The sequence below is a fragment of the Lissotriton vulgaris genome, chromosome 6 (genome assembly GCF_964263255.1).
Source record: "Lissotriton vulgaris chromosome 6, aLisVul1.2, whole genome shotgun sequence".
Lineage (NCBI taxonomy): Eukaryota > Metazoa > Chordata > Amphibia > Caudata > Salamandridae > Lissotriton > Lissotriton vulgaris.
Window position 1 is genome coordinate 571,922,275 of NC_141694.1, and position 24,601 is coordinate 571,946,875.

The following is a 24,601-nucleotide window of genomic DNA, read 5'->3' on the forward strand; positions in this document are numbered from 1 at the left end:
TCTGCTGACTTGTCTTCAGTGCCTGGAGGAAAAGGGCACAAGAAGTAGCGGAGGAGTGCTCAGGAGTGCATATGCCAGTCGAGAAGGAAGCTGGTGGGCAACCTTGGCTTGTCCAGACATCTGCATATCAACCTCAAGTGCCTCTATGAGGTCAAGCTCCCTTCCTTTTCAATTGTACAGTTCTGTATGCAATGAAAATCTGGGCTTATTTGTTTATTGATATACTTGTGATGGCATATATGCCTTTATTCCCTCACTGGAGCTTCCTTCTGGGGATAATGTCTGTGCATAGAAAAACCTGCCTATACACCTCCACTGTAACAAGCGCAGATGTCATCTCCACTTCAGCTGTTATGGTTGAGTTTAAGGGCCTGATATAGATATTGGTGGATGGGTTGCTCCAAATATAAATCCCGTTATAGCCTATTGGATTTATATTTCAGCAGACGGGTTATCTGTCACCATAGTGACAGAGTAACCTGTCCACCAAGATCTAATTCAGGCTCTAAATTGTAAAGGTGTCTGTTCCCTTTCTCATCTATCAGCCACTGAGCTATGCTCCTCTCACATGCCCACCCTCGGCCCACCAGAAGAAAAAAATACAAAGTACTGCAGAATTTGGAACCAGGCACCTGTGGATGACCATAACATCACTTTCCTCTTGGCCAATTTCTCTTCCTCATTTGGTTGCAATCCATACAAATTCCTATGCAAAAAGAGGCATTCAAATTGTATTTGCTTCAACGTTTGCTGGTTCCTCCTGTGTTCAGAGCAGTGTAGTGACTATGTTGTTGTTACAACGCCTAATGGATTAGGATTGTTAGCAGCAATGCTTAATTTGAGCCAGTGGTTTTGGTGCTCAGCACCGGAACTTGATTGCTAACACTGGTGCTTGTGACAATCTGACTAATTTAAAGAAGACCACAACAAAAATTAATTATTAATTCAGTATACCTCAAAATGACTAATACCTGCTGCCCAATCATTCTTATATCTTTGGTGGGCCTGAAATAATCTGAATTATCACACTTGTAGGAGTGTGACAGTTAGCAGCAGTGTTTTTATTATCATTGGCAGCATGGCAGGGAAAATGTGTGGTGTAAGCTGCAATGGCCTCTTGACGAGAGCCCTGGCACTTGTTTTTTTTTTTTTTAACAAATTAAGCACTGGATAGAAGGGAGTGTGCCGGAGAGGGCGGGAGGTCTCCCCAAGAGAAATTCTTTTTTTTTTTTAAACAGAAAATTTGCATTTTAATGCGGATTAGCCCAAGAATATAGGAAATCTAGTCTTTATCTGGAGTCTTTAATAGTCACCCATGAAATAATCAGAAAATGTTAAAATTGAATGGAAGAAGGGTATGGAGGAGTTCAATCGGAAGAGTTACCCATTACATTTTTTAGAAAATTTAGTAAAATTGTGACTGTGATAGTTCCGTTTTCAAGTACATTGTGTGAAGAAAGCCATAGGATTTATCAGCAATTCTGAAAGGCCACTCGCAAAATATTTCAGTTCTTTCATGGTGTGCAGACAAGTCTGATCCTTCCCAGTTCCGCTGGAGGGTTCATTCCTAAGAAAATGTTGGGAACAGTTGCAACAAAACGTAGAATTTCTCTATCCATTGGAGACCGTTTGAGTTTAGGATTATGATGCAGTTTTGAACTGGAAATGTAACGTATAAACCACCTTTCTGTAATTCATCTTTTCACCAGGCAAGAAAGGCACCAACACAAATATTTCTGAAACCGCTTGGATCTCATTTCTGTAATGATATTTCTCAATCAACAACCTTCAGGGCTCCTCCAAATCTGATGAATTACTATCACTCCACCACAGCCAAGTTACTATCCTGGCACAAAGGAAGTTTCAAAGATGCCCGCAATAGATCTACCAGAGGAATGCTCAGTGAATGAAATTCCAAAGACCTCTGCATCAGGTTCACTAAAGGATCGCTCCAGACTTAGGGGCCAATTATGATCGCGGACGGATTTCAGTCCGTCCGCGACCCCTGAGGAGGAGGAAACGTCCGCAGGGGCTGCGGCGTTCCCTCTGAGCAGATGAGGATGTGACCGCCAGGGTGGCGGTCACATCCTCTATCTTTAACATTGTGGCGGGTGCAGCTTCAAGCTGTACCCGCCGTAAGGCTAAAAATGCATGCATGGCATTTGCATGCACAAAGCGGCCGGCAAAGTGCCTGCTGCTTTGTGCACGCAAATGCAGGGGGGTACCATAGGTACCCCCCATGTGCACCCCCCACCCTCCCTTCACCCAGGGGGCCCGCAACGGGCCCCCGAAGTAAAAGTTTGTATGCTTTTCAACGGCAGAAAAGCCGCAGTGGAAAAGCATGTTTTTCCCACCATCCTAATATGGCTGGCGGTGTCTGTTAGACACCTCCACCATATTAGGGCTTTTCCGCCGAGGTCGTACTGCGACCGCGGTGGAAAAGCGGCGGACAGAAATCAAGACCCACCAGCCATCCTAATATGGCAGTGGGTCTTTGGAGGCTCCGCAGCGGTTTTTCCGCATCCCCCGGGCCGGCGGTGGCTTCCGCCGGCCCTGAGGATGTGGAAAAACCGCAATCATTATCGGCCCCTTAAACTGGTGAGAATGCTGAAAAATGGGGCACCCAGTCTCTTCAAAGCAGATCCATCATTCTGGGCCACAGTAATGTCAACACTGGCATCAAACCATATCCCAGACTCCAGGAGAGTGTTGATTATCTACCCAATCTTCAAGGTGGGATTGAAATTTGATCCTAGCAATAATTGCCTTATATCGCTTATCGACATCAACGCTAAACTCTTTGCATGCCTCTTGCTTGGCGATCTAAAAACTTGCGCAAATAAAGGTCAGGTTGTTCCCAGAAATCAGTGTGATTTCAGGGATAGTTGTGGCATCACATCAAATCTTATGGTGCTGGCCCTGATGCGCAACAAGGCTCTCAGGAGTGGATCTGCACTCTACTCCTGCTTCATAGACTTCAAAGCCGCTTTTGATAGCATTCCCAGAGGCTTCCTTTGGTGACCACTGTGGGATAGGGGACTCCTAGCTAACTTACTGAGACCCATCGAGCAGTTGTATTCAAACACCTGGGTGCAGGCCAAACTAGGGCACGGTGGGCTCATCTCAAGAAGATCGTCACACATTTGGGGCTGAAGCAAGGTTGTGTACTAGGCCCTCTGTTTTTTTAATTAGACATCGCTGAATTGTAAGAATCCCTAGACAAAGTAACAGCCATTCTCATTGACCTTCCAAACTGGAAGGTCAATGCATGACACACCTGCTCTACACAAACTATCTTATTCTGTTAAGCCAAACCAAACTCTCCAGTTTGTACCTCTGTACTGGCAAGAACAGTCCTGAAATAAACCATGCTAAAGTTATGACGGTCATCTCTGGAAAGTAAACTGGAGGCCCTGGTAGGTGGCATCCCAATGGGGAATGGCTTTTACAAAGTGCCAAGTATAAATACTTTTCATTCACATGGACAGTCAAGGCACTTTTAAAACTCAGTTACTTTCCCTGAAAAGCAAAGGTACCAGTCTTGTGTTTGCTCTTAGAACTCTAGCTCAGAAACTTTGGGGACCAATTCTAGACCCTTTACTCCAGGTAATGAAAACAAAGGTAAGTCAAGCGCTGACTTACAGGAGCGAGTTCACCTGGGCAAGGAGTTAATGCAGCTGGATAAGGTCATCACGCAAACCTATAAAGCAGCTGTTCATCTGCCAAAGATAGCATCTCCAGCGCAATAAAGGCTCAAGTTTAATGTAACAAAGCAGTCTTGGGCCAGAAATAGTTCCATTTAAAAATGTTGTCGTTGGCTGAGACTCGCCCTGCAATCTACTATGAATGGATTACTCTGGATGGAAAAGGGCTGCTTGAGAACATCCTAAAAGCAGCATCTTCAAGATACATTAAGGAGGTTTTTGGTTAAAGAGGCACAGATGAAAATCTTCCACAGACAGAAGAAATTCATAACAATCACCTCAAAAAGCTGGCAAGACTAGATGATATGGCTGCTCTAAGAAAGCACTTGCATGCTTTAACAATAATGGAAGCAGTACCATCATACCACCTGCAGTCAAAGGCGTAGCGAAGCACCCACTTTATCAGCTTACGCTGGGGTGCGACTGGACAAAAATGCATTGTTTTATGCCATATCCTAACTTTGAGAAAGCTTTTGGATGAGAGCGAAAGGGTGCCAAAGAAACCAAAAGGTGACAGACAGGAAGAGTAGTTATTTAAATAGTAAAGACAGAATAAGTGTGTTGTATTCTCTCGTAACTCAGGTATTTCATAGAATGTGGAATGTCTTGTAAATGGCAGTTAGAGACTGGACGAAGCGGCTTGTTGGTGTGTTACCATGGCAGCTCCATTACAATAAAGCTTTCTTCAACACTTACCTGTGAGGTGGTCGTTTCTACAGAGAAGATTACCACATCATATTACTGCCGATGAACTGGCCGAGCTGCTCAAGAACCCATCTCGGCTGCAGCGTATTGTTCGACTTGGCACCGGTTCATCGCGGCGTGGGAGTATTAGGAGTCTTTTACAAGTTAATACGCATTATCGTTTCTCCATTTGTGACTGAGCGATAGGGATTTTTCTTTGTCGGGCACGCAACAGCGTTCTGTGGCAGAGCCTTTCAGCATCTCAAGACATTAGCGTTCCATGTGCGTCAGCCAGCAACCTAGTGAGTACACGCTGCGTGGGAACATACCGGTGCTATTTTGAATTGGAAAACAAGCACGTCGAGAAACCTCCCATTCGCAGGTCATTAAGGCATTTCAAGTCTGGTTTTTCAACCAGCGGTTTTTTTTAGCATGAGGCTGTGACACATACACGTACCAAGTCAACTCATTCATTCATTCATTATTAGCTTTATTCGATTTTGAGGTATAAAATCATAAAAGCACATTGCAATATATAATCACCATTACATTTCATTTCGTCTCATTTTACAACATGTAATATTATAGCATAAAATCTTTAAAAGAAATCAGGTACCAAATAGATCATTGCGGAGTATATTAGGTCAAGTCTGGATGTTAGTGCCCCTCACCCTGGCGCCATTTCGGCCCAACCAATAGTTTCTCTCTTCTTTAAACTTGTATAGGGGAGAAATACTTCTCTGGGATAAAAGTCAGATAGTCCCCAGGTGTGTATAGGCCCATCTCCTATCTGTGGTTGCCAGGTCTGGAGGTATGGGACAACATTACTGTTTCTAAACTTTATTAACACCAGATGCCAGGTCTCTCTTTTCGAAGCGGGCCCAGCCAACCAACCCTTCTAACACCTAGTATTCTACCGTCGATATCAGGAGGCAGGGGTCTATTCTTTGCTAACCAAAACAGTGTCTTGTTTGTTAGTTCTTGTTGACTTTCTGTTTTTCCATTAGTAAGTACTGGGACTCCAGAAAGGACGCACACAAACGGGGCAGCCTCCGGTGGTAGTTGTATGTGGTTAGTTTTTTGTGGAATATTCACTGGATTGGGGAGTGACCTTTTGGATGGTATAGTTACTTTATTCAGCCCAGTTTCAAGTGAACAACTATGTGGTATTATACGTTTTGCGGGCACGTTCTGGATAGTTGGAATTAACGAATGTGAGGCTACTGGTCGGAGTTGGTTGATGTTACTTTGAGGAGTTATTAAAGACACTGCAGTATTGGTAAGAGACTGTGAGTGATTAGAGCCGACCATACTTTTTAGAAGTAGTGAGTTTGTCTTAGTCATTTCCTCAATTGCCACGATCCTCTCCCCAAGATTGTTCATTCTTTCTATCAGGGGATGTATCAAAGAGTTGATCATGGTTTGCATCTGAGCCAACAGGGTTGGTGAGGTAAGGGATACAGGGACTAACAGTTTCGCGGGATCCTTACATGTTTCCGGGGAAAGGGTAATAAGCAATGGTGAGTTCAACGACAGTTTTTGCTGCTTTGTACCAGAAAAATCCGGGAGGGACATTGTGGGGTTAGTGTTGTCTATAGCAGGTGAAGAAATTGGCGTACCCAGGAGATTTCCATATGGTGGGGATAATATGCAGGATTGGGGACTTGTAATGACTATAGGACGGGTAGAAGCACTAATTTGCTCAGGGGTGGTCTCGACAGCAGCATACTTGGTTTTGCATAAACTATTAAGTTCCTCTAACAGTGATAGGCTTTGTGGAGCGGCAGTTGGCTGTGGGGGGGAGGAGTCACTTATGGGACAGTCTATAGACAGTCGTCTTCGTTCTGTTCTTACTGTTTGTTGGACTTTAAGTGGTGTTGTTTTGGTGAAGTAGTGGACCAGCGTCCCCTTAGCCAGGTCCCTTGTCTGTGTGGAGTTTTTTTGGCCCCCCTTGCGTGTCATGGTGTAAGTAGCAACAGGCACCACCAGGGACAAGGGATGTTTCCAAAACAAGTTCTTTTACCTCCTTTTGGTGCACGGCCAAGGGGGGTGGCCCGGCCCGTCCTCCTCTGGCCTCTGATGGCCGCAGATGGCCCCGCCCTTGTCCCGGGCTTCTCCCGGCGCGTCCCGCGCGCGATCCCGCGACGCGGGGTCTGGCCTCCCAGTTGAAGCGCCTCTGGGCGCGGAAGTTGCGTGGGCGGCTTCCGCCGCAAAGCAGGGTGGGGGATGTAGTCCCTGTGGGTGTATGGTGGCGCGGTGTCTGCAGCGGCAGCGGCAGCCTTCACCCAGGTAGGGCGACCAGCGGTGCTGCGGCCAGGGAGCTCTTCACTCGCCCCTCAGCCCCTCCTTGCCAAAACGAGCGTCCACAAATATGTACTCTGTGACATTCACACCTTGCTACATTAACATGCATAATCAGTCTACATTTGTGCACACATATTTACTGCTTTTGCCACATTTAAAGTGGTTATACGCACACCTTAATCAGTGTGTTGCTAACATTTAGAGCGTATCTACTACAGTGATACCTTCACTTCTTGTCAATGTTAGTTAAAGATGTCCTAAGTATCTAGTACAAGCACACACAGGGAGTTGTGAGCCCGTTTTCTCAAACAGAGCTACGCATACTGTTACTGAGGCGATTTTATACATATTTTTTCCTTTTCAGGTATATCCTTATTTGGGCAATTTGGAACCTCCTGAGTTCTTCATTTTATAACGTTTTGTTTGCTTATCTACGTCTGCTTACATCTGAACTATGCAGTCAGTGAATCCTCTCCCTTCCATTTTTGAAAAGCCCAGGGGAACCTCCTGTATTTTAACAAAATTGGTTGGATGCCTTTGAAATGTACATGGGAGCCATTGGCGCATCCAGATTTCATTCTGAACGAAGAAGGCATCTTCCTCTACATTCCATTGGGTTCGCTCGATTTTTAAGCATTTGCCTTAGTGAGGATGAGATAATAGATGAGTACATGGAGGCAATAAAAAAACTAGAGCTAAAGTTTGATGCTCAACACAGCATTCAGAGTTTGCTTCACAAGTTCTTCATGAGAAAACAATTGACTAATGAAAATGTTGACACATGTTTCTGCACTCAGGAGACAGGTGGCTGAATGTAGATTCTGGAAATTCACAGACCAATTGGTACGTGACCAATTTATTAGTCATTTATCCTTGGGTGACCCCATATTAGAAGAGACGTTACGTATTGCCAAGAATATTGAGGCATCTCAGATTTTAGTCAAGGCCTTAGAAGAGAAAACTGAAACGGTCAGTGTGGTAAAGACCAGGGATTATAGTGGATATAAGGGGGCTGCCACTAAAGAAAACAAAGATATGAGTAGGCTTAGTAGTAGTTTTTTTAGTCAGTCTAACTTTTGCTTTAGGTGTGGCAACTTTGCACATGGTAGAGGGGGCAGGATGTGCTCAGCGAAGTTTGTGACATGCAGAATGTGTCACAAAGTAGAACATTTTGCCAAAGTGTGCCAAAGGTCTAAGAAGAACTCAGATAAAATAGTCAATGTTGATATCGATACACGTGAAGAAGGGTCCATATTATCTTTTGAACAGATTAAAAATGAGTTGCAAGATAAGGTGTTGATTGTCAATGAAGGGATGGTGTCAACTGGTGATCTGTCAGAGTGTGTGGGATACCTATATTGATGTCATGGTGGGTAACAAAGTTCTCAAATTGTTGGTAGACTCGGAAGCAAGGATCACCATGATCACCGAAGAGGTTTTCACTGAAAATTGGCCAGGCAGGTGACTAGGACCCCCGGATCACACAGCTGTTTCATATGAGGGTAGAAGTATAGAACTAGCAGGGTTCTTTGAAGAAACAATGGAGTTCAGAGAAAGGACCATCTTTGAAAAAGTTAATGTAGCTTTCAAAGGTCCATCCATTTTTGGTTGGTTCCACTAGGGTCTTTTCAAAATGATTTTGAGGACAAGCACCAAAGGCCAAGTGTCAATTGTTAGTGAAATGTAAATAGTGGAAGCAAAAGCTAAATATCCCTCAGTGTATACTGAAGCAGGAGGTACCATCAAATGATTTCATCACAAGATAAGAGTTAAAGAGCGATCCCTCCCTGTTAAACACAAGTTACACAGTGTACCATTTTCAGTCAGGAAAGCAGGGGGGGCTCTTCCACTAGGGCGGAGGAGCGTCACCACACTGCTTTCTCCAGTGTGAGAAGCAGGATTATAAAATGGTAATAACTTTCCGCCAGGGCAGGGGAGGAGTGGTGTGCCCACTCCTGAGGACGCATTGACTGGTCGGCCCTCTGGGGCCACCCAAACCAGTCATGCGCACTCTGTCCTTTCTCCATGCAGGCTGAAATGCAGCTTGCATGGAGAACATGGCCTCCCCATAAGTCCCTGGCTGGGTGGCGGCCCCACCAATCACAAACCTGCCATTGCAGCGTTGTGATTATCAATTGGGAGGTAGCTTGGCTGCCTGCTTCCTGTTCGTACCGCAAGCAGGAGAGCAGGAGTAGGAGCCGAGAAGACGCGGGACCCGGCCGGCGGAAATGTAAGTTTGATTTATTTTTTATTATTAAATGACCCCCTCTCCCTGCGCAACCCACGACTGCAGGGAAGATATGGAAAAAGAGTTAATAGGTTTGTGTGACAAGGGAATAATAGAGCCCATTTAGTCTTCTTTGTGGTTATCTCCATTGGTGGTGGCTTGAAAACATCATGGGGATTTGAGGGTCTTTGTAGACTTGTGCAGCTTGAACAAAGCCAATTCTCATCCCCTTCCGAAATGTTCAGATCTTCTGGCACTTATAACCGGAGCAAAGTGGTTAAGTAAATTAGACCTAGCTTCTGCTTACCATCCAGTAGTCTTAGATGATGAGTCAAGCCATTACATTGCATTTGTCTCACCCATAGGTACCTTCCAGTACTGTAGGACTCCGTTTGGGTTGGCATTGTCTGCCATGGTTTTCCAGAGAATAATGTAACAGCTTCTTAAGGGGGTGAATGGTGTGGCTGCTTTTCAGTTTGACGTGTTGATTTTTGCATCCACTATAGAGGAGAATAACCGTATTCTTGACAAAGGGTTATCCATTTTCCACCAAAAGGGTATCGTACTAAAATTGGGAAAATGTGAGATTCTAAAATAACAAGGTTGAATATGTGGTTACATGGTATCAGGTGATTGTATTGAACCAAGGACTGCATAAGTAGATGCCATTTTCAATGCTGAAGCTCCTGCTGACAAACTGCATTAAAATCATTTTTAGGCCTAAGTTAATTTTATTTGAGATTCATTTCAGATTATGCAAAGCATGTCAAGGTGTTAACATGCTTGTTAATAAAATGCAGTGTTTTGTTGGGATGCTAAAAGTCAAGATGCATTTGTCTGGATCAAACGACAACTTGCGATTTCCACAGTGTTGAAACCTTTCGATCCAAACTTGCCATGTTGTATAACTGTAGATGCCAGTAATCATGGGGTGGGAGCTATCTTTTGAGAGCCGGCGTGTGGGTCAGGGTACAGTACTGTGTTATAACGTGTAGTCAATAGGTGCATGAAATAAACTCAGAAACTCCTAGCCTTGTAGTGCATCAATGTCTGTGATATTGTGAGTGGTTAGTGTATGATAAGGATCTGCCTTTCCTTATAAAAAATTATAATAATAATAAATCCACCAGTAAGGCCTTCTGTATCCAAAGACCATCATTTTCTTGTCAATGTTATGCTTTTACCCTGTATTGTTGCATTCTGGGAGAGTTTGTGGGTCTCTTAACTCGTAAGGCCTCATCAAATTGCTGATCCATCTGATAATCTTCAGGGACACTTTTGAGTGTATTACGAGAGATAAGTCCCACAATTGTTTCCCACCCAATGTTTCAAGGATTTAGTCTTATTTGACTTTCTCAATTTGTGCCCTGGTCTTTTCAGGCATATTTTTAACTTTTTGGGGTTCTTCGTTGTACTCAATTGAGCTTCCGGCTCTGCTCACTAAATGAATCCCATAGGCTCAGTATAAATGGACCGCTCAGCATTTGTTTTTTAGGTTTCACCTAGGCAGCGCACATGCGCTGCTCTAGGAGATGACCTTTAGCAATCAGTCTGCTTCTTTTCAAGCATATTCGTGCTTGTGGCAGCATCCACCCCGCAAGGTGGATGCTGCCACGAGTACAAGTGTTTAGCACGAGTGTTTAATACTCGCTTTTTCAATTTCTTTTTTTCCCCACTACGAACTGCTTGCTTTTCTTTTTTTTCTTTTCGTAACATGCTTTAATTAAACTTTTCTGTCAGTTTTTCTTTTTGCCGTCGCTTTTTTGTGTGCTCTTTGTCACTGCCACTTCCTGCATGTGCCGCACTCTGCAGTCAGCACTGCATGGGCCCTCCTCCGCTCTCTGCCTCCACCGCCTCTACCCGTTGGTCGCAAGTGCTGCTTCCAGGGGTTTCCTTTCAACCCTGCTGGGAGGTTTGGTGCCGTTTGTTCCCCTCGCCCTCATGAGCCTCCTCTCCGGGCTACCGCAGGCCTTGCCGTGCTGGTCCCAGCAGGCCTTTTAAACAGGCTCCGATCTCCACAGGCCGGGCACACTCACCACCCTCCTTTCACAAGCCTAAGGACAGACCCATCAGCAAGCATGAGCATCGAGGCGTACGGACCAAGCTCTCAGATCCTCACCTTCCTGGACACGGAGGAGGCCGAGCTGCTGGGCGCCAACACCCAGGGCTTCGAGTTTGAGTTCCCAGACTTCACCCTGCCCAGCCAGGTGCAGACTCCGGGGCAGAGCCAGAACCAGCTGGACGGGCAGGTTAGTGTGTCCTACCTGTCATCTAAGTGCCCTCTCGCACTCCTCTTCCGCATTGCCCTGCTGCCCGATCATAGACTCTCTGTTTTTAACAATATTTTTCATAAATTTTTTTACTTAAATGTCACCTGTCTCTTTAGAGAAACACACAATATAACCATTTGCTTTTTTAGTTAAAATAACTTAGTTCTCAAGCACTGCAATTAACAGAGGTTACTGTTATGCAATTTGTTCTATTGAATCTCAGACTGATGGACACTGCGTCTGCTTTGCTGGGAGCAGAAAATTCAGCCTGCAGAACACTGCCTTGTCAGAGGCGCAATCTTTTGCTTAGAGCCATCCTGCTAGCATTTTCAGTTCTATGTGCCTATACCCATCAAGTAATCAATATAGTTTTTAGGCACTATAATAAAGTTTTCAAAAATATCAATATTCTCTCCTTGAAACCTACAGATACTACTCAGAGCTTGCGAGTTGCCCAAAATGTGGAAGCACATTCCTAAATAAAGTAGGAAGATACACCAACATGTCATACTTGATAGCTGGACTTGGACGCTAATACATGATATTGTTTTCTTCGCATCCACTGCAGCGCCAAAGCACAGCGTGCTTGGCCAAGAGTTCATCTGAACTGTATTGACGGTGCTTCTACCCTCTGCCAATATCCCTGAATGCCTTTGGCCCAAATCAGTTGCCTCCACATACACCAATGTCACAGAACATTTAACTGGCTCTCTGTTGAGCTAAACAAACTACCTGTGCTAAGCATGTCCCCTTTACTCTTGCTTGCATATAAGAGCACGCTCTGCATGACTACCTGTGCGAGTGCAGCTTGATACGTTTCCTTTGCTACTTTTAAAAGAGGCTTTCCTTCCTGGAGACTGGGTCTTGTACCGATACGCAGGACAAGAATGCATAATCGTGTAGTTCCGGTATATGGAGTGACACGCTCTAAGGGCAGCTGTGAACTAGTTAAGTTGCACATGCTGTCACAGTTCACAAAGACTGAGACACTGCACCATTGGTAGACTTGTGGTATGTACTCTTGATAGTATTAAAAAAAATTGCTTTCAATGTATGTGGCCAGAGTAAGAGTCTGTATTGTGCCCTGGACGATGCAAACCACCAATTGCCTTTTAGTCTTGAAGTGCTCCTTATCGTCACCAAATTGCAATTTCTTAGCTACTGATTTCCTTTGGACACCCTGTTGGGGACCTTAATATTTTCTTGACACACGGGGTAGATTTTCCGTAAACTCAAAGAATCTTGTGTATACTATTTATCTACGTTGGTTTTTTTAAATGCTAAAATCGTGTCGTAGAAAATGTCGGCTAGTACTATGAGTGTTATTATGAGGTTAGCAGTGGGGGGGAACTAAGAACGTGAATGAATATCACGAATAGCTAAATGTGTTACATATCAGCCTAAATTAATGTAAGTCTCATTATCTACCAAGAGGAATGTAGAAGTTGTCTTACTTCATTTGGCTTCAGCTCTGCATCCGCCGTCGGCAAAGAACAATGGCTGCGTCTTTACCAGCACGAGTGTCACAACGGGCAGGCTGTTCTGTGTCATGAAGTCCTCTCCGAGCTACCCGAGTCACGGTTTTATAACAGGCCCACAAAGTAAAACCATAACAATGAACCTGAAGGGGAAACATCATTAACAACGAAGGCATTACTACGCGTAACGTTTACAACGAGGCACTTACCACGTAAACGTCTTTTCAACGCATATGCCTACAACGATCGTCTTTACCACGAAAAAAAATAACCCGTAGGATTAAAAAGGGGGGTTGGGGGAGTCTCCCCCCCATAAAAAAACGATCCCGCCGTGCCGAAGAAATCAGCGTCGTAAGAGAGGAAGCGGAATAAACGTCCGCTTCCTCTTTACGACGTAAGAGCGACGTGGTAAAGATGATGAGGGGAAAACGAATTCCGTGGTAACGCATGCGTGGAAAAGGCATGCGTTGCAACGGAATTCGTGGTAACGACATATAACCGCACTGTTGCCAGGTGAGGTGGCAGGGTATCCCAATGTCGTGCTCAAGACACGCATGAAAATCGCGAGAACTGTTCTGCTTTCGAAATACAGACATACAGACCTTCGGTACAAAATAAGAAACAGGGAAAAATGCAAAGTCAATAGGGGATTGGTATAATGCGTTTCTTGGTAAGCAATATATGTGAGGTCACATGACATTATAATCACATATCATAAAAGGAATTGGTGTATACCAGTGAGGTAATTATTATGCATGGTCATCAGGTCAATACGACATAGGTTATATGGCAGAGAGATAGGTTAAGGTGAAAGGTTAAGGATTTTTCCTTCCTCAAATGTACGGGGTTTATCAGCATGTTAAAGAATTTAGGATTATGGGTCTCTTCGCATCCTAGTGGACTGTGACTGCATTAGCGCTTCATTTTAGCTATGCTTCTCTACAAGTAAGTCATTGATAGAACCATGAAGCGACGTCCTGTGCTTTACTTACCAACTGAATTACAACCATAAATAGGTACTGAAGAGGTAGAATGGCGTCAGAGTCTCTTGTAGGCAATGCCGCTTCCTTTGTCTGACTTCACTTTACCGTGGTAACTACTAGTCTGTTAAAAGAAGAATATACATAATAGGCGACGTGTCATGGTTCCTAGGCTTGCCATTGAAAAGCTTACATTCACTACCTGCCTCAAATGTATACCAGCAAAGAGCAGGCTAACCTCATTGTGGATTGTGTGAGAGGAATTATCGAGCTTGGTAGCATCCAGTAACCCACCCTTGGAACTCAATGAAAGACGTGTAGCAGCGGTTGCTTTTTTTTTCTTCTTAAAGTGCAGCTCCCTGGGGTGCTTCTTCCTTTAAAAAGCAAAACATGCTCTAGTTTGGACTCTGAATCCTTAAAGATTGTAAGGCGACACAATTAAGTAAGTTTACATGGCATTATGAGGTTTCACATTTTGTTTGGGTTTCAGTCTCGTGGTTACTAAAAGGAAGACGGTATTTAGAACCGGAAATAAGGAGACTGCTTACATACAATCCAATTACGACTTTAAATTTCGCCAGAAAATATTAAAGATTGGACGGTCAAACAACGCACATGCACTACAATCTCAGGGGATAATACTTTAGAGGATAAAGCTGACTTGTTTGATCACTGTAGTGCCATATCAACAAACTTGTCACACAACTGTTGGCTCACTATACCACTAGGCATTGTGGTGGGGTGTTGTGATCCTAGTTAGTGGTAAGATTCACAGGATACTAGGAGGTGCACAATAGGCTGGTTATTATGCCTTTATGATCTCCCTGTCATTTTCTTTGCCATCTGAGCAGCCAGCAGTGTACGTATAGTTATACTTAAGTGTAGTTAGGTTTCATTAGAAGTTCATTGAAAGTCTTTTTAGACCATGGTGCACTTGCCGTATTTATTGTCCTTCCGCATCCCTGCTTCCACAGGTTCCCCCTCCTGCAGGTTTCTCACCCTCCTGCCTCAGTTCCAGTCCCCCTTATCTCCCAGGTCTAATTAAGGAGGCAGCTGTACGGGCATGCCAAAGGCAAGCTTGTCTATACCCGTCCGCGCTTCGAACGAGCCCAGCGCCTGAACCCCTAGACATTCTTCCCCAAGACCCAGAATGCAGCAGCAACTACTGACCTTTTCTCCTGTCAACACTCCTGCTTCACTTTCAGAGCCAAAGCAACCAACAATACTGCAGATTCCCCCAATGCAACCGCACCCGCCAAGTCGACGAGACCACAACGATTCAACTCCAGTACATTCTACTCAATGCTCGATCACTCAGTAAACACTCCACGGAGATCTGGGATGTGATCTCATCCCTCACTCGGACCCCATCTTCACCACAAAAGCAAGGTTGAACCCGGCATCTTGCACCAGACATCGCCTCTGCCATCTCCGAAAGCTACATGATGATGCACCGGGACCAAACCAACAAACAAGGAGGTGGAATCACTACTGTTCACAAGGATACCATTGGCTGCACAACATCCCCAGACAGTCCTACCTCGATTATGGAACACATCAACTTCCAGCTCCACACAGAAGAAAAAATCATCCTCGCCTACAGACCACCAGGACCACACCCTAGATTCTGTGATGCCATCCCAGATCTCATCAACCCATTCGCAATTGACTCTAAACCCTTTTATCTTCCTAGGGACCATCAACTTCACCTCCATGACCCCAGTGACACTAATACTATTGACCTCCTGTAGAGCATGAGCAACATCAGCCTTGAGCAACTCGTCTCAGGCCTTATCTGCATCACGGAAAACATGTTAGACCACATAGTCACCTCCAGCAACAGAGTCAAGTATAGACACATCACTTAACTCACCTGGTCTGACCACCAGGGTGTCCACTTCACCATCTCAGGACCTACCCACTCCAGAGACTGGAAAAAGATATCAGAAGACCAGTGGAACAATGCTGTAGGTTCCTTCCTCCCAGACTCTACACATGACCTAGATCAAGCAGCAAAAAACTTCTCTCAATGGATCACAGAATACGCTGACACCATCGTCCCCTCCAAAACAGTCAAGGTCAAAGGACCAACCAAAAAAGAAAGCTGTTTAAATGAAGAATGGCACTCCACCAAATGCAACTGCCGTCAACTAGAAAGGAAGTGGTGCATCAGCAAAAACACTGCACCGCCTTCCAAACCGCTTTTAACCAGTACCACCGCCTACTGAAAGACACCTAGAAGAATGCCCTAGCAGACTGCATCGAAGCTAGCACAGACCGCAGCAAGGAAATCTTCACCACTGTGAGAGAGTTCTCCAGTCCCACAGCCACCGAGAACAACATCACCCCTCCCAGGAACTGTGCGACAAACTTGCTGACTTTTTCCACAACAAAATCTCAGCAATCTGCAAGAAGTTCGAACGCCAACCCTCCACCGCCGAAAGCATCGACCAGCTCATACCCATGAACACATACCCCAAAGTCCTGCTCACGCACTGAGACCCCCTCACCACACAAGACACTATCGCCTTCATGACCTTTGCCCGCACTACGTCATCAACCTCGGATGCAGGACAATTGCTGATGAGCTCAGGAAGGTCCAGAAAACCACCATCACTGCAGCCTCCTTTCCGGAGGACTGGAAACACGTGAAGTGGGCACCCCTCCCGAGAAAACACACAGTCAGTCTGACCCATCTCACTGTTCCCCTATCCAGCTAAAGTCCCAACACCTAGAAGACCATAACCTCCTGGACCCCTTCCAATCTGGATTTGCAGCCAACCAGAGCACGAAGACAGCCCTTATCGCAGCCACTGATGACATCAGAGTCCTCCTTGACTGCAGAGAAATGGCAGCCCTCATCCTCCTGGACCTGTCTGCCGCATTTGACACTGTCTCCCATCACATTCTGACCAACAGACTCCACTACATCAAGGAAATGCCCTAAAATGGATCACCTCGTACCTCACCGGCAGAACCCAAAGGATCCGTCCCCCAAGGATCGTCCCTCAGCCCCACCCTTTTCAACACCTACATGACCTCTGTCGCTGGCACTGTCAGATTGCATGGACTCAACATCCTCTCCTGCACTAAAGACACTCAGCTCATCTTTTCACTGTCCAGAGACCCCTCAACCACCCAAGCCAACAACACCTTGCCATGGAACAGCACATGGTAGCCCGCAGATCTTGGTCAACCCCCAGCCTCAACAGACCACACCTGCCACCTTGGCATCATCCTGGATAGCTAGCTATCCACGAAGAAACAAGTCAACACTATCTCATCCTCCCACTTCCACACCCTTCGCATGCTACGCAAGATCTTCAGGTGGCTCCTGGTAAATACCAGACAGTCACACAGGCCCTCATCACCAGCAGACTAAACTACGGAAACATGGTCTACGTAGGAATCACCACATACCTCCTGAAAAGACTTCAGAAAATACAGAACTCAGCGTCAAGATTCATACTCGACCTCCCCAGAAGGACACACATTGCACCCCATCTCAAGAAATGACTCAGGCACCCAATGCCGCACTATATAAATCTATGATTGATTGATTGAGCTAGCAAGACATGTTTACTTCCTGTTAGGGTTTTATTTCAATATCAGTTCCCCTTGGGTGGCCCCATATGATGGATTTCACAGCTTCTGGTATACAATTCTGTTACATCAGCAGTTGCTAGATACAATCCTTAAACGACCAGTATAGAATGCTCCCTTGTATATGTCCTGTGCCCTGTGCCATAGACTGAGGACAGAGAAAAAACATCCACCTAGGGAACATATAGAAAATGTTGCATAGACTCGCTAGATCATTTTCAAGAACAGCCCTACTCTTTTCTGTCTTTGAACAGAAGAAATGCTGAAGGAAATGGTAGATCCAAACAGATATTTAGTCTACACAAAGGTTTAGCAGCTGACTAGAGATTTGAGTGAGTTACTTGTGGTACACTCTTGCATTTACTCGGATCATCAGCAGTTGACCAAAACTGTGTCATTCTGTGCAGACCCACTTATGCCCTGAGTAGCAAACATATCCAATGTAAATGTGTTATTTAAAAAGCAGTACTGGAGTCTAGTAATGCTTGCAAATACACAGGTGTGCTGAGTGCACAGCTCCTTGCACACTTCCTCGTGTTTGAGATGATGATCCTGCTGAAGTTCAAATGTTCTCTGTATTACTTTCCACCTCACCATAGATATAGGTTCTTCCTCTCTTAAATACATATAATAAAATCATTCGTACATATTTTAAACTGTCACATGGAATTAGATAATCTGCTCTTTAGCACAATGAACTGAGACAGGTAGTCGGATGGATGAGTGTGGCTGAGTATCTCGATGAGTAACTTCATGGGTGGGAATGGAAGGATACATGAACTCATGTATCCCTGGATTAATGCATGACCGAATGTAGGTGGATGCAGGCATGGATGTCGGAATGAAAGCATGGATGTAGGTGGGTGCATGGATTACATGTGGTCTTCGTTGACAACAGATGTAATAGCACCGTAAGAGTAATATTCTGTATGTACAATGGCGGAGGCGCGAGTAATAGTAACTTCAGTTAACTATGGCTGGGGATTTTCAGTGTATGTTGTGGTTAAAATGTAACTCTTTGACTGATATGTTCACCTAACTATAACGTCACTTTCACCTTTGTTTTTGTTCAGTGATATTTATATAAAACTTTTCAGGTGGCTAGTTATATATGTGGCACAAAAAGTGCCCCTCCTCCCGCCCCGAAAATTCAGTTCTAGAGACGCCACTAAATAGCATTGCGTGCATATAAGGATTTAAATATGTTTTCCATATCTGTTAAGAAAACTTTTGTTTTCCTTCAGTGAACTGTAAAGGAGTTTTAACTATTTAATTACAAAAGAGTGATATTTGTTGTTCAAATCTGAAAGACTTCAGTGATTCACTCCAGAAGCAGCTGCCTAATTTGCCTCTTTGTTTTGTTCTTTAGGAGACGATCTATGTGTGAGCAGTCCTCAGGGAAGCTTCCAAAAGTCTCAGATTCAAGCTGTAGAAGAGCTGTTTCTTTTGGCAGCTGGCACCGGGTTTACACCAATGGCCAAACTGCTGTGTCACGTTTTGACCAATAATTCCAGTCTCAGGTATGTTTTACAATTATTGTGCAGTAGCAATGATCCGTGCCTTGAACTCACCCAGACCTGCTTACAGGTGGGCGATGTAGTCAGTGCATGTTCTTCATTCATGTTAAGGTCAGCAAAAAGCACTTTATGAACGGAAAATACCAATCCTTATTCACAAAGTCAGTAGAGGTGGACTTTTACGGTTGAAATTGGTCATTAGAAATGTGGAAATTTGACCATGGCATAATTACTATATTTGAAGGTTGAGATTGACATGATTCTGGGTGGACCATCCTCCAAAGTCCCTGAACACCCACAAACACGTAGATGTGCAGGTACTCATGCTTTCTTTCAAGTGGTTTTCCTTCTGGGAAACATATTTTGATTTTCTTGTTTCAGAGGCAGGAGTTCATGTATTTGTAGAGTGGAATAGGAAGGGAACAACCCCATATTCACTGGCTTGTACGGAGGGGAAATGCTTCATATTTATATTCACAGGGGCGTAACACAGGGCACGCAGTGAGGGGGAAGGGGTTCCTCACCCTGGAAGTGGGCCTTCACCCACCTACCCTGTGACAATTCTGTCTGGCCAAATAATAAAGGGTACCAGCTGCTGCCTGTCTGCATCCTGCCTAGTCCTAGTGGGGAAGCAGAAAGCAACTAAGTTGCAACACGTGTGATGGATTATTGCAATAAATGGGAGCTTGGTGAAAAGGTGCCTTGTCTGTCTGTGCCCCTGAGCATGCCAGGTGGAGAAAGAAAGAGTGGCTTAGAGGGGGAACAAACAGGGTAGGGAAATGAGGGGACAATACAGAGACCTCCTTTTCAATGCATATAAGTCATCCCGATGGTAGGCCGCAAGCAGCCCAAAGGACAGGAGGCATTGTACATAAAACAAAGGACATGTGTTTTCAAGTTCTACGTGTCCTGTTAGTAAAAAAGAAAAAGTGAGAGAGACTTCGATAGAGTATGGTTAGGGAGGAGCGGCTCTAATGAGCCAGGAGTGTAAATGACATCCAAATGAGAAAGAGAAAGAGATCAGAGAGCGAGGAGAAAGAGAGAGGCTGTAGGGAGTCTGGTGTGCATTTACGTGAGAGAGACAGGAGAGGAAAGTGACAGAGAGGAAGCGAGAGAGGAGAAAGATGTAGGTTATAAAGCGACAGGTGGAAAAGTTGCACCAGAGGAGAAAAGTGAGAGATCAGAATAGATGACCAGTGGAAGATGAAATAGCAGAGGGAAATAAGATAGACCCACCAACACTGGAATGGCCCCGACCGGTGCACTGGGGCTGCTCAGAGCTGCCTTGCCGCCGTGTTTACATGGCTGGCACAGGCTAAGCTCCAGTGCAATGAGGGGAAATCTGAAATCCTGCTGTATGGCCAATTTCCTCCACACTTTGTTGATGCCCTGTGGCCCTCTGATTTTCCCTGTCCACTTTCGGAAAACTTGGGAGTCTGGTTCGGGGAGGATCTCAGGTTCTCTGACCACATCAAGAGACTAATGGGTGTCTGTTTTGGCACACCCAAGTCGCTTAGTAGATTTTTCCCTTTGCTCCCTCAGCCGGCGAAGGAAATGGTGGCTTATCTTGTCCCGTTTGGACTATGCCAACGTGCATTTTATTGGCAGCCCGGGATATTTGGTGAATAGACTCCAATTGATCCAGAACGCGGTGGCCAGACTCTTATTTAACATCTCTAAGAGATCCAGTATAAGGTCACACCTGCGCGACCTCCACTGGCTGCCTGTGCCCAGCGGGTGCAGTTTAAGGCCCTCACCTTAGCCCATCGAGCACTGCATGATTCAGGACCTTCTTACATTAGGAAACGTGTGGGCTTTTATACTCCTAGCCGATCTTTACGTTCTGCCTCCCACCATCTGATGGCCACCCCCCGCTTCCGTCGCTCTACACTGGGGGGTTAGTCACTTTTGGCCAAGGTAGCCACGCTCTGGAACAGTCCCCGTGGATTTGCGCCACACCCAGGACTTCCGTGCCTTTAACAGACTTCTCAAAACCCACCTTTTTATTCAGGCTTTTTAAATCTTTCTCCTTCCGCACGTCTGCAGTCCTTATCGCACCAGGATATTTTTGAGTAATTGTGCGCGTTATAAGTCTCTTATAACATAACATAACATAACAGAGAGAGAGTGTGCGTGTGTGCGTTCATTCATTCATTCTCGATCTAGCGGTAGGTATACAACACCTGGATGCTTTAACCATGTTGTCAGCCATCGTGTCCTTTACTCATTGCTGGGAACCCCACTGGGGTAACGGCCAGTGTGCTTTGTAAATCTATAGATAGATACAGCAGAGGGTGAAAAAAGCGAGAGGGGGTACAACCAGAGGAGAAGAGAGAGGTGATAGAGCGACATCTTGAAGACCGAGGTAGACAGGCATTAGGCACACAAACAGACCAGACAGAGAGAGGTGGGTAAACAGGCCAAGCAGAGAGAAAAAAAAGTTAAGCACAGGCAATATTTCCGTTATGGCAGTGTATTCTTACATATTTCTGGTAATTTTGTGATAGGCTTCTTATGCGAAATTGCTGGAATAACACAATTTCGCCACACTTGTTTGCAGCAAAAAGTTAGTGTGAGTTTTTCTGATCTGTTGTTTAGCACAAAATGTATCCTTACATTCAAAATGCATTCAAGGGTGTATTTTGCACTAAAATATAGCACCATATGCAGTTTTGCATTGTCCATAATTACACAAAATTTCACTAACCTTTTCTGAAATTTCACAGAATTACACAAAAGCAAACTGTGAGAGTTTCCCACACCCCTAGAGAAAACGGCGGGGGAGAGGAAGAGACGATGTGGGGGGGATGAAATAAAAGGCAGAATGAGGAAAAGAGATTTAAAGCAGGAGAGATGTAAGGAATGAATTATGGGAGACACGAGACAGTATATTGATCAGGGCGATCAGATATGGTAGTGGGGAGGGAGGGAGGCAGCGAACAGAAACTGTTTGCCCATCAAGGCAGTTGGGCACCACACCACTTCTTTTCATATTGTTGGCACTCTGGGCGCTTGAAGTTGTAGCTCCACCTCTTCAGTACTGCTCCTGACCCCTGGCGTGGAAGGAGAAAAAAACACAAAGGGCATATCTGATGGGCTGTAGGTCCAAGCTTGGCCCTTCTGTTGCTCAGAGCAGTGATGCAAATATTTTGTTTACCAGGACTGGGCCTGAAATCATTGTACACAGGTTTCCAGCAAGCGGTAAAAAGTTAGCTTTGAAAAACCAGTTGAAGGCTCTATGTAACACTTAGTGTGATTTACAGTGCTAGGAATTCAGTCAGGTCCTGTTCTCACACTCACATTAAGGGGCCCATTTTAAGTTGAGCAGAGCAATATGGATTAAGGGGGGTTACGCCCATGCAAAATTACAAATTTGCGAGTTTCCAAGTGCGTTTGCCTCTGCTGAAAGAGTAGGATGAAAATATACTGGCCCATAATTGGGGAAACCAGCAGAATTGAGCCCTGTAAATGCGGGTCCTTTATCTTTTTCCCCAATGTCTGGCCCATAACTCATAATGGCTGGTGACATGGTTGGAGATTCTGTCCAGAGTTGATGCTCAGTGTAATGGGATAGAGGGTGGCCAGAAGGGGCTGGGAGGCAAGCAGCTGAGGAGTGTGAGTAACTAGAGAAGGATGTAGGTAAGAATTCGACAAGTCTTGCTTGTGTACCCTCATTTCATTTTATATACATTTAAATTATAAAAATGTTTTTCATTTAGTGTTTGATTACACATATATTACATATAGCATTTGATTACACATAGTTTGGTAGCACAGCAATTATTTATATATATATATATATATATATTAACTGAAAGATCACAATCCATCACACTAGGCCCCTTCAGCTCCACAGAGAAAAAGATTCGATCCGGAGTCCCACAGGGCTCCATCTTAAGCCCTCTGCTTTTTAACGTCTACCTCATCCCCCTTATTTCTCTCATCGAATCCTTTGGCATTACTGTTAAATTGTACGCCGACGACACCCAACTCGTCGTTCCATTAGACGATAACACAACAAATGCCAAACAAAATCTCAAAAATTGCTTAAAAGATGTCTTTCTGTGGATGGAATCCAACCACCTTAAGTGCAATACAAGCAAGACAGAGATCCTCCCTATGGGGAAAAATGTCAACTTCTGTCCTAATCTCTGGTGGCCAGAGGATTCCACCGCTCCCCCCCCAGACTGTCACTACAGCAAAAAACCTTGGAGTCTTATTTGATACTGATCTGTCTTTCGATCAGCATGCCAGGCATCTGGCAGGAAGCTGCTTCGGGATTATTAAATCCCTAAAAAAAATTCTTTGACCTTCTACCAACGGATGCTAGAAAGGCGGTAGCGGTCGCGCTAATCTTAGCGCGTCTTGACTACTGCAATAGTCTATTAGCAGGTGTGGGAGGTCTTCGGCTTCTACCGCTCTGAGAACCCTCCACTGGCTGCCTCTGCACAAAAGGATCTTTTTTAAGATCCTCATCATCGCTTTCAGGGCATTTCACAGTACAGGCCCCAAATACCGAATTAAACGCTACCCACACTACAACCCCCCGAGGACCCTGAGATCCTCTAACAACAACCTGCTAAAAATTGCCAAATTCAACCTAAAAACTAAAGGGGGTAAAACCCTGACCCATCTATCTTCCAGAGCATGGAATTCCATGCCGCAACATCTGCGGTCACAAACCAAAGAAACTCAGTTTAGGAAACCGCTAAAAACATGGATTTTCAGCCTCCCAGATGAATACGTCATGGCCGCCATCTAATTCCGTCTTACTAACTACATCTGATTTCTCACTTTCCATCCAGCGCCAGGATGCTCCTTTCGGAGCGATAGTTGCGCTTTACAAATACCCAATACAAATACAAATACAAAAAATGGTTTATTATACATTCAGTGTGAAAGTGCAACAAGTTTAATTTGCATATTCTTGAATTTGCCATCATCCTGCAAGAGGCCTGTCCTTTTCAAAATAACCAGAAAAGGGTATATAAGCTTGGTACAGACATGTATTAGGCAGAGGGGAATCTTCAACTTCCTAGGAGACTGATTTGTGCGGGTTAAACTGCAGACATCCTCAGTGAAGGCCACCAGCTTCTCAGAGCCAGGCTGGGCTTGTCAGCTCGCTGAGGAACACCATAACAGAGACATAAAGCGATCTTCTCAAGTACGGAAGAACAAAGCTGGGGTTCGACTGGAGAGTGTGGTATAGAGGCCATTGAAGAAACCCTGACATTTGGTGCTTGAAGGGAAAGGTTGGAAAACAGGGGCTGATTCCATCGTGTCCCTCCTAAAATTGAATGAACTTATGAAATGTTGTCACAATGTTGTAATTCTTCTTAATATTTTGTTTGTTCATTGCAATTTTCTTACTATACTTTTTGTTTTTATAGTTACATATATACACATTATCTGCACCAGATTTGAAAGTTAATTTTTATGAAGTTTTCAAAATATATAAGTCAAGATTCTTGTGCGTGTTGCTTCATGATGAATGAAGAACGGAGTGTACTAACTAGCAAGTAATCCTGTAAGTCTCACAAGACTGATAGCTGCCTAGCCATCCTCATGTAATGTGCAAGTGGTTATTGAGTTGCTGTTCACCAGATTCCCTGGCTCCAGTTGGTAAATTCGCACTGAGGCTGGACTTTGGCCAAAGAGTTTAGGGGTCTAACGCAGTGATGTATTTTGCATAAAATTGCAAAAAACATATCAAATTAAAATATTTTTTCTCGAATAATAAATAGTTGCTTGTAAAGCACTTCATACATACACACATCAATTGTTTGTAAGTATTGCTTAGAACAGGTGTTACAATTGCTCAGTTTAATGGTACT

General features: G+C 44.6%; 1 protein-coding gene across 1 annotated transcript in view; it reads left to right on the forward strand.

The window, feature by feature from the left end:
* CYB5R4 (cytochrome b5 reductase 4) overlaps window positions 1-24,601 on the forward strand; it is a 1,096,982-nt gene that overhangs the window by 898,992 nt on the left and 173,389 nt on the right. The window contains exon 13 of the mRNA XM_086926570.1: window positions 18,620-18,770. Coding sequence (XP_086782696.1) covers window positions 18,620-18,770 — 151 coding nt within the window. The remainder of the gene's footprint in view (window positions 1-18,619; window positions 18,771-24,601) is intronic.